The sequence below is a fragment of the Mus caroli genome, unplaced genomic scaffold (genome assembly GCF_978045245.1).
Source record: "Mus caroli unplaced genomic scaffold, Mus_caroli_1 scaffold_12, whole genome shotgun sequence".
Taxonomy (NCBI): domain Eukaryota; kingdom Metazoa; phylum Chordata; class Mammalia; order Rodentia; family Muridae; genus Mus; species Mus caroli.
In genome coordinates this window covers 39,112,180-39,122,519 of record NW_028227267.1, presented here as the reverse complement: position 1 = coordinate 39,122,519, position 10,340 = coordinate 39,112,180, and the positions used below count along the sequence as shown (strand labels likewise).

Genomic DNA, 10,340 nt, shown 5'->3' with positions numbered 1-10,340 from the left:
GTCACTTTCGGTTTCATAAATAATTTTCCTAGTTTTATAATTCCCTTCCCAAATTCTGGAATAAAAATGTTCTTAAATTAGTTCCATTCATTTTTTTGTTTTGTTTTGTTTTGTTTTGTATATTCTTGTCCTTTTTTACATCACTCTTAGAAAGCAAGGCCGGCTATGAAAGTATGCGTGTCAGGTGGTATTTGGAAGAGAACTCACTGCAAGGGAACTTGTCTGAATATATACCAACTGAAGGTATCTGCACGTGTAATTTTTAGCTTTTTAATGCATGATCCTATTAAGTCTACTATGTTTGAGGCTGTCATGCCACCATATAGTACATTAATAATGTTCTCATGTTTATTATTTCTGTAATAAACCATCTCTGAAGAGAGAAACAGGGATTGAGAACTGCAGGTGACCTGAGAAGTCTTTGCAGTGTATTTTCCATTTTTTACCTTGAGCATGAATTGCTTATTCAAAAATAAAAAATTTAAACCTTCTGTTTATTTGAGACAGAGTCTGATATATCCCAAGCTGGCCTGGAACTTGCTATGTAGCCAAAAATAACCTTGAATCCCTGATCTTCCTGCAACCACTTCCAAGTGCTTGGATTATAGACATTCATTATTACACCTGATTTTTATTTTAAGTTTTGAGAAACGGTCTCACTATGTAACCTCAATTGTCTGAAAGTCTATATGTAGATCAGGCTGACCTGGAACTCAAAGAGTTTCTCTTGTCTCTGCCTTCTAAATCCTGAGAATACAGACATGCATCACCACATCCAACCACAATCTTAAAACTTTTAAAATTCCTTTGCTAAAAAATTATCTCAAGCCGGGCGTGGTGGCGCACGCCTTTAATCCCAGCACTCGGGAGGCAGAGGCAGGCGGATTTCTGAGTTCGAGGCCAGCCTGGTCTACAGAGTGAGTTCCAGGACAGCCAGGGCTATACAGAGAAACCCTGTCTCGGAAAAAAAAAAAAAAAAATTATCTCTGCAAAAAGATATTAAACACTTCCAAATGCTTCCAAAAAGACTGTGCAGCAGAGACAAAATAAAAAGTGATCATTTCCTGAAGTGGAAATTTCTGGAGACTCAGGTCATAATGCTTTGCTGGGGCAGACAGGTGAAAGGATGTTTGGCTGAAGCAGACACAGGTGAGAGGATGTTTGGCTGAAGCAGACACAGGTGAGAGGATGTTTAGCTGAAGCAGACACGTGAGAAAGAATATAAATATGACTCCACAGTGAGTGGGACAAGGCTCGTGCTTTGGCTCACCTTGCACCTCGCTAGTCTCAGTTGATAGCACTCTGGCCTTGCACCACCTTGCTGATCTTTGCTTCTCACTGATCTTAACAGAGAGTAACTCACCCAAGAACTTCTCATGATATTCCGACGGCTTCTTGCCATTTCCACAGACTCCACACCGACCCAGCAGAGCCTCTCAGTTTATTCTGAATCCAGCTACAGCTGCTGCACTCGTATGTGGTGTCTGCCGAGTGGATCGAACTGCATCTGCTGATTGGTGTGTGGTGGTTTGCTAGTAGACTGAACTGCTGATACGCTGACAACAAAGATTGGAATCACCCAAAAAACTCTTTCTAAACTAAACAGGTCCACTTCCCGTGTCCTAATAACCTTTCTCTTGTATGAACTCTGGTGGGCCGAAGGCTAGAAGGGAAGTTAAAGCATTCAAGGACCCTTATTAAAGTACGATTTGAAAAAAAAAATCTAAGCCGGGCAGTGGTGGCACACGCCTTTAATCCCAGTACTTGAGAGGCAGAGGCAGGCGGATTTCTGAGTTCGAGGCCAGCCTGGTCTACAGAGTGAGTTCCAAGACAGCCAGGGCTACACAGAGAAACCCTGTCTCGAAAAACCAAAAAAAAAAAAAAAAAAAAATCTAAGCCTACAATCTCCTCTGTGTTTTTTTCATGCCTTTAAAAGAGCCCACAATGGGGCAGTCGAGATGGTGCAGTAGTTAAGAGCACTTGTTGCCTTTCCAAAGGATCCAGGTTCAGTTCCCAACACCCACACGGCAGACCACAACTGACTATAATTCCAGTTCTAAGCTATCTGACAGGCTTACACAGACATACATGCATGCAGGCAAAACACTAATGTACATAAGGTAAAAAGAAAGAAATCATAAAAAATGAAAAGCCTGACATGCAAATTAAAAACTCTCGAACAACTTTTTTAAGGAGCATAATATTCCTGACAGTTTATAATTAAAATTTTTAGTTTCAAATTTACCCTGCTTATATTTCAAACTGTTCAAGATACCTATTTCCTCATGTTTTTCCAACAAAATTGAAAAATCTCATAGAAAGAATATTTCTTATTTTAAACTACAATCTAAAATCTATTTTACTAGCTATAAAATATGTATTTTCACTTATTGGTCTTGGTGTTCGGTGCTTCAGGGAGGTAGGCACTGCCATCAAGGGGCAATCATCTCAACCAAGCTTTCTGCCCTGTGCAGAAAGGCGACTAGGGAAGCAAGACTGGCAAGCTCCACACTGTACGATGCAAGACAACAAGTCACTATGTCTCTGTTGGTGCATCTTATCCCTGCTCCCAGAGGCACTGGCATTTTCTCTGCTCCTGTGCCCAAGAAGCTCATGATGGCTGGCCAGTATTAATGACTGCTACCCATCAACCGGAGGCTATACTTGCCACCATGGACAACTTTGCCAAGGCCACCTTTGATGCCATCTTTAAGACCCACAGCTACTTGCCCCCACCACCCCCAACCTCTGGAAACAGAATGTCACCAAGTTTCCTTATCTGGCAAAACTCACTGACCATCTACATAGTAAGCTCAGGCCTGAAAAATAATAATGTCTCTACAAAAACAAAGCTAGAAAGGTTAACTCAGTCTCACACTAGTGTATGTGGAGGGAAACTCATGGAATCCAGTTACTGTTTGCCGGCTAGTGGAATTGAATGTACTAATTAGGCACAATTACTTTATAAGTCAGAAATAGTACTTAATAAAGAAAAACTGTTTAAAATAATTAATATGCCTTCTTATAGTCAGCAGCACTAGTATAGGAATGGCTTGATAAGTTCTGATTAAAGTTGACCTTCACAAGTCTTTCACCTAATCTGTAACCACATTAATGTGCTTTGAGGTCATTTCTAAGTAGGAACCACTCGTACTTTATAGTCAACCTGTTCAGAATTGACTGACCCAAGAAAACACTGTAGAGTCAGTCTTACTACACTTTGGACTTCCAGTGCATCTATCCCCAGGCTCACCTGAATTCACAGCCTTAGCTGTGTTCTGTAAGCAAGGCCAGAAAAACAATTTTCTCCCTTATAAGATTTGCATAAAAGACTAAGACAAAAGCTCCTTGGTCCTTTTTGGTTTGTTTAGGTTCTTGAGACAGGGTTTCTCTGTGTAGCCCTGGCTGTCCTAGAATTTACTCTGTAGACTAGGCTGGCCTCAAACTTAGAAATCTGCTTGCCTCTGTCTCCTGAGATTAAAGTTGTGCATCACCACCCCTTGGGTCCTCATGACCATATTTGCTGTGCAGTTAAATAAAGATGGCCTTTATTCAGCATTTTAGATTAGGAACTTAGAATGGTAGAGACCAAAGTCTTCACACTCTTGTGCACATACCCAAGGACACAGATAATTAAAAATAAAAGTATGCCGGGCAGTGGTGGCGCATGCCTTTAATCCCAGCACTCGGGAGGCATAGGCAGGAGGATTTCTGAGTTCAAGGCCAGCCTAGTCTACAAAGTGAGTTCCAGGACAGCCAGGGCTGTACAGAGAAACCCTGTCTCGAAAAAGAAAAAAACAAAAAGAAGCAGTTTTATTTTGAAACAAATAACTTTATCAGTATAAATTATTTTTAAATATAAACAGAATTCATATGCATCAAATTGCACATTCATTCACTGGCATAAGTGCACCTCCAAAACAAAGTAACACAAATGAAAATACATGACTGTAAAATACATGTTAATGGCAAGCCACCATTTTCTAAGACTATCATTTTTGGCCATCATTTTCCAAGACCATTATTTTTACAGAAATATACTAGCAGAGAAAAATCAAAGCACACATTTAACATATACTTGGTAGAATCAATCCAAAGCTCCAGGTAAACATAACACTGATGCTTATAAGAGCATAAACACAGCTTGGTCTGAAACAGGATCTGTGCAACAATGTGATTGTGTCAGCAATGACAAACGTAGAGACTGAGATTCATGAAATGCCCGTGCCCTAAGCTGACAGTCAAGAAACCAAACAGGAAGCCACATGCCCTACTGCAAGCCAACTTCTTCTAAGGTCAAAATGTGAAGAGAACTCAGGGATACAGGAATGAAAAATGAGCTAAATTCTTTTTGCTTTAAAGGCCCTGCTGCAGACTTGCTGCTCTGCTTCATGGCTTGGAGATGCAAAACTAAAGAAGTTGTTAATGGGTTCAGGCGCTGTGGGAGAACACACAAAAAATGGTCTGAACTGAACATCTTCATCTCCACCACCTTGATTTCCAACTGGTATATGGTCCAAAGAAAACTTTGAGTTATTCCCTAGGGGAGGAAATGAGGGGAGAATATAAGAATATATCTTAAAAGATCTTTAGGAACAAAACTCATAACCACTAAATAAATATTAACAAAATTCAACTCCTACAAGACGGATAATATAATTACCTTAAACTCATCTCCTAGACCAAAGGGCAAGTCACTCCGCTTCCCCTACCATGGAATATACTATCCCCTCTGTAAAAATCAAGCAGACAGAATAAACATCTGGCCATTTCTACCACACCTTCCTTGGCTTTAACAGACTTCGAGAAGAGGACTAGCTGACTTCATCTGCCGAAAGACAGCAAGGATCAAAAGCTAAGAAGAGGTCTGGAGGAAAGGCTCGGTGGTTCAGAGCGCTGTGTGCTCTTGTAGCAGACTGAGCTTTTGTTCCCAGCCCTTACATAGTGGTTCACAATCATTCAGTTTCAGAATCCAACCCTCTTCTGCACTCCATGCGCAGTGTACATGTGGTGCACACACAAACACACACACAAAGCCGGGCAGGGGTGGCGCACACCTTTAATCCCAGCACTTGGGAAGCAGAGACAGACAGATTTCTGAGTTTGAGTCCAGTCTGGTCTACAGAGTGAGTTCCAGGACAGCCAGAGCTATACAGAGAAACCCTGTCTCGAAAAAAATTAAAAAAAAATAAAAAATTTAAAAAGATTTAAAAAGCACAAAAGAATTAAAAACATGTATAAGGATTTAAAAAAAAGGGGGGGGTGTTCAATGGCCATTTATTTAAAAAAAAAAAAAAAAAAAAAAGAAGCTAGGCAAACTTGTTTTTAGACTGGGTTAAACTCTAGTCCTAAAGCTGGTTTGCAGAGCAGTTGGCAGAGATGCGCCTGCCTCTGCCTCCCACATGCTGAACTAAAGGCTCACGCCACTACACCTAGCCATGGGACTGTCTGCATACTCTTCTCATCTCAGTTCCACTCTGGAACACTGTCCCTCTGAACCTTTCTCCTCAACCTATAACTCCAAAATTACAGGAGTACTTGGGAAAGTCCATCACAAGAGGCTTGTGTATGCCAATTTATACACTATATTAATACTGAGGGAAAAACCACCTGTGCCACTGGGAATGAACCAACATTCACCCACCAATCAGAAAAGATCCTGAGTCATCCTACACGTTGAATTGCATTCTTGGACAATAATTATTACATCCTTATTACTTAGAATCATGTCCAAGAGCCTGGAACATAAAATATATTTGATAATTATGTGACAACGAACAAACAAATGATCAAAGAGCAGAAATAAGAACTGCTCAGTCTGGGCCAGCAAGGTGGTCCAGTGGGTTATTGTGCAGAGATTAATTCTGTTCAAACTGAAAATAATTTAAGCTAGGCATGGTGGTGTACTCCATAAGTCCCAGGATTCAAGAGGCAGGCAGATCTGTGAGTTTCAGGCCAGCCTGGTCTACATAGTGAATTCTAGGACAAGTAGACTTATGTAGAGACCCTGTCTCAAAAAAATAAATATCCAAATAATAATAATAAGTTAAATGTATGCAAATCCACCTGAGAGCAACGGTGTACTGAGTAAGACAAGGAACCCACAGCTCAGTTTACTGTGGCTCTTCTGAATGTGTGAACTACACAGCACAATGTAAAAAAACTAGGAGTTGGGTATGAGATTCCCTCTTACCTGGTGGGAAGCCAAAGACTCCAGACTGCGGGATCATACCTGGTTCCAGGGAGCCTTCTTGGCTGGCGATAGTGATATTTCTTAGCCTAAGGCTATCATAAAGGCCTTGGAGCTTTTGGTACTGACGATTGCGCTCCATAAGTTTTTCAGAGATGTCACTAAACTTTTTCTTATATTCTTCTAGAACTTTCTTCATGGAGATAACCTCCCCTTTCATAGAGGTCAATTCTATATTCTTGCTCTGTATTTGCTGCATATACATCTTCTCCATCTGTTTTAAGTGGTTCTCGGCCTTGCTAAAATTATACTCTTGATAGAGACGCTCCTGGTGTACCTGCCCAAATAAATGAGAAGCAGCACAATATTATAGACTCTAAACCCTCATTCAAGCACAAGTGGAAAGAATGTTTATACAGGGACATCAGTATTACAATATTTAAAATCTGGCTAAAAACATAATCACAGCATACAATGAGTGTACTACAGAAAACCAGCTGCTCAGAAAACTATACCACAAAAACAAATATGTCTTATCTACAAGTGACAAGCAGCAGAAGTTAGATGTGAAGGTTTATTTATGCTCATAGTCTCAGCAGACAGGAAATGTACGCAGGATCAAACTTAAGGCCACCTGGGTTACATGGGACAAAACCACGAAAAAAATTGTATTTACAGGACACATAGGTGAAGTGCAATTTTCCCAATGATCCAGAGCAAAACAATACGTCTCAAAATATCCTTGCTATGTAGAATTTACGCATGTGTAACCCCATGTTAGACAGAACACGTAACTTGAACATAGCAAACCAAGTAATACAACCACTTGGAAAAGAGTTCGGCCCGGTTAGCTTGTGCACAACCCTGGGCCTGATCCTTAGCACCACAAAAACACCCTAGATAAACAAATGCAGGTAACTGGTTAAGGAATAACTGCTTACATATTAACTTCCAGCATTAATTAATAAGAATATTAATAATCGGAGCTGGGGAGATGGCTCAGCGGTTAAGAGCACTGACGGCTCTTCCAGAGGTCCTGAGTTCAATTCCCACCAACCGCATGGTGGCTCACAACCATCTGTAACGGAATCTGATACCCTCTTCTGGTGTGTGTGAAGACAGCTACCGTGTACTCATATACATAAAATAAATCTTTAAAAAATATTAATACACTTTTCACAGTTTATTCACAAAATATATAAAATATCTACTTAGCACATGACAAATACTTAAATGATAAAAATATTTAGATAAAGTTCTCTGCACATTCACATATTTATATGAAATATAAAATAATGAAGGGGCTTTTTTCTAGGAAATCCCTCAGAAGGATTAAGTTCAGTGGTAAAGCATTACCTTGTGAGCACAGGGCCTGAGTCTGACACCTCATACCAAGATAAAGATCCTTCAAAGGCTTCAAATCACACTTCAGTGTACACGTGTGCGTGTGCTTGTGGAGGATAGTGTTGCCTATCAGGTATCTTCGCATGAAAGCCTAGCTCTCCTATGGTACTAAATGCAGGCCCTCATGCTTACAGGAGCACTTTACCCACCGAGACATCTCCCAGCCCCTAGGCACTAACCTGGTATGTCCAGAAGGCCAATGCCCGGGAGCTAATGTCCAAAACAACCTCTGGGCGAAGCCCTGCCAATACCATAGCTTTGTACTCCTCTGATGGACTGAGTTCTGTTCGAACAATATCTAGCTTTCCAGAAAGGGTACTGTTGCAAGCAGGACAGATCGCTGGTGAACGACTGAACTCCCCGCTGCCATGCTGATCACAGAAGATGTGAGAGCAGGCAGTGACCCAAGCATAACCAGAGAGCTTGATCCGACACTTCCGATAATTGCAAAGCAGCATGTCTTCACACAAAGACATGCCGAATCTCCAAAAGAATCCTAACAGGGAATGAGAAGGTGAGTAAGTCAAATTGTAATGGCACAAATAAATAAAAAATGCGCTGGTATTTGATTTAAAAAAAAATGGACATTGTACAAAGGCAAATGTTTAGAAACATCACATAGTACAAAGAAACAGAAAGTAAATCTGTCCTTTGTGCCATTTTCCAACACCAAAACACACAGCAGTCTACTAAGACCAGGAATGCTGATGCAAGTCTTGCACACAGTACTTGGGAGGCAGAAACACACAGACCTTCAAGTTCATGGTCAGGCCATTCTACACAGTGACTTCCAGGACAGTTGGGACTAGTGCACCTCATACTTGGCAAACATGAGACTGCACATACCTGCAGCATCTTTTCAGTAAAAATTTTAACTGATATCTTTGGGTTATTTTATACATCTTGACGTCTCATATCCCTTAACCAAACTGCCTTGATTTTAAAAGACTAGCTGCCTAATAAAATTAGATGAGGCTAATTTATCTATTATGAAGCTTGAAAATTCTACATTAAAAAATGCCTGTTTATATATTCAGTTAAACAATACATCTATCAATGTTGCTACAGTTTGATTTTAAACATTTGCAACAAATTCTCTAGACTGAGTTATTTTTCAAGTGTTCACCATAAAAAGCAACAGCTCTGTCTTAGTCAGGGTTTCTATTCCTGCACAAACATCATGACCAAGAAGCAAGTTGGGGAGGAAAAGGTTTATTCGGCTTACACTTCCATACTGCTGTTCATTACCAAAGGAAGTCAGGACTGGAACTCAAACAGGTCAGGAAGCAGGAGCTGATGAAGAGGCCATGGAGGGATGTTCTTTACTGGCTTGCTTCCCCTGGCTTGCTCAGCCTGCTCTCTTATAGAACCAAGACTGCCACCCCAGGGATGGTCCTACCCACAAGGGTCCTTTCCCCCTTGATCACTAATTGAGAAAATACCCCACAGCTGGATCTCATGGTGGCACTTCCCCAAATGAAGCTCCTTTCTGTGTGATAACCCCAGCCTGTGTCAAGTTGACACATAAAACCAGCCAGTACAAGCTCCAACAGGCCATACAGTATTTAATAGTGGGAGTATCAATCATATACCAAGGAAAAGTAAGCAGAATCAGCATACATGTGTGCTTAGTACTAAGGGTTTCCTTAGCACTGTGATTCATATCCCCCACCTCTAATCCCAACACTCAGAAGGCTGACTTTGTCCCAGGCCACCCTAGGCTTTGAGGCCAGTCTCAGCTACACACCAAGATCCTGTCTCAAAAAACAAACCAATGTTACTTTAGTAACCAGGGGTTTGGGCTGGGGGGGTGGATATATGCTGACACCTTCACCTCAAATGTCACAGCCGTCATGCCGACCGCCTGAGGTTTCTGAGAGTCTGAGGCAACTACGGGCTCCAATGAGATCCTGTCTTCAGATATACTGACACCCTTGCTGCGTTTCTAGATACAATCCACATGACAACAGAGGTCAAACTTACTTTACCTCCAGTAAGGTAATGCGCCCTTCCTAGCTCAAGTGAAGATGCAGACTCCACATCGCCACAAGGCAGCGGGGAAAGTCACACAAGATGACGGACAGTCAAGTTTTTCAGAACATGACCCACACAAGTTTTCCCCCTAATTTTCCGCCTTTCCCCGCCTCCCACAGAAAATCAAAAACAAAAAATACCTGCAACAAGGTAAGCAAAAGGTGTCGACCCTCCACAGAAAACAATTCACGTGGCCAAGCTGCCAGAGCGCATGCGTGGTGCTCGCAAGGCCTTGTGGGTAGCAGGAAGCGCGCAGGGCACTCCGTGCTGAGGCAATCTAGTCTCCTGCTTTTACAGGTCAATCTACACTTAATAACTTCCTTTAGTCTGTCTACACCAGTTATTCACAAGGTGCTTAAAGGCGGCGCACGCTTTTAATCCCTGTATTTTAGAGGCTGAAGCAGGCGAACCTCAGTCGAGGCCAGCCTGACCTACTAGACTGAGTTCTAGAACACCTAATGCTGAGACCCAAAAAAAGGAATAGGATGAAGTGCCAGGCACCTGTTGTTTTCTTTAATCCCAACACTGGAAAAAAAAAAAGACTGAACAAGTTCCAGACTAGCCCAGGCCATATAGTGAGAGCAGCACGCCTTTAATCCCAGCACTTGGGAGGCAGAGGCAGGCGAATTTCTGAGTCCGAGGCCAGCCTGGTCTACAGAGTGAGTTCCATAAGTTCCAGGACAGCCAGGGCTATAGAGAAAGCCTGTCTCCA

At 41.7% G+C, this 10,340-nt stretch overlaps 1 protein-coding gene across 1 annotated transcript; it reads right to left on the bottom strand.

Annotated features, from left to right (window-relative positions):
• Positions 1 to 3,908: 3,908 nt before the first annotated feature.
• On the bottom strand, positions 3,909 to 9,830 carry Ccnb1ip1 (cyclin B1 interacting protein 1). The gene is made up of 4 exons (XM_021182206.2): positions 9,769 to 9,830; positions 7,774 to 8,090; positions 6,194 to 6,527; positions 3,909 to 4,540 (listed from the first exon to the last, which is right to left on the bottom strand). The coding sequence occupies exons 2-4, from the start codon at positions 8,068 to 8,070 to the stop codon at positions 4,341 to 4,343; spliced, it is 831 nt and encodes a 276-aa protein (XP_021037865.1). The 5' UTR covers positions 8,071 to 8,090; positions 9,769 to 9,830; the 3' UTR covers positions 3,909 to 4,340.
• Positions 9,831 to 10,340: the final 510 nt, after the last annotated feature.

Excerpts from the sequence above, each read along its gene's own strand:
- Ccnb1ip1 (XM_021182206.2), bottom strand. The coding sequence starts at position 8,070 with ATGTCTTTGTGTGAAGACATGCTGCTTTGCAATTATCGGAAGTGTCGG. Across the intron at positions 6,528-7,773 it reads TGGCCTTCTGGACATACCAG|GTACACCAGGAGCGTCTCTA; the intron begins GTTAGTGCCTAG and ends TTATTTGGGCAG. Across the intron at positions 4,541-6,193 it reads AGTCTTTGGCTTCCCACCAG|GGAATAACTCAAAGTTTTCT; the intron begins GTAAGAGGGAAT and ends TTCCTCCCCTAG.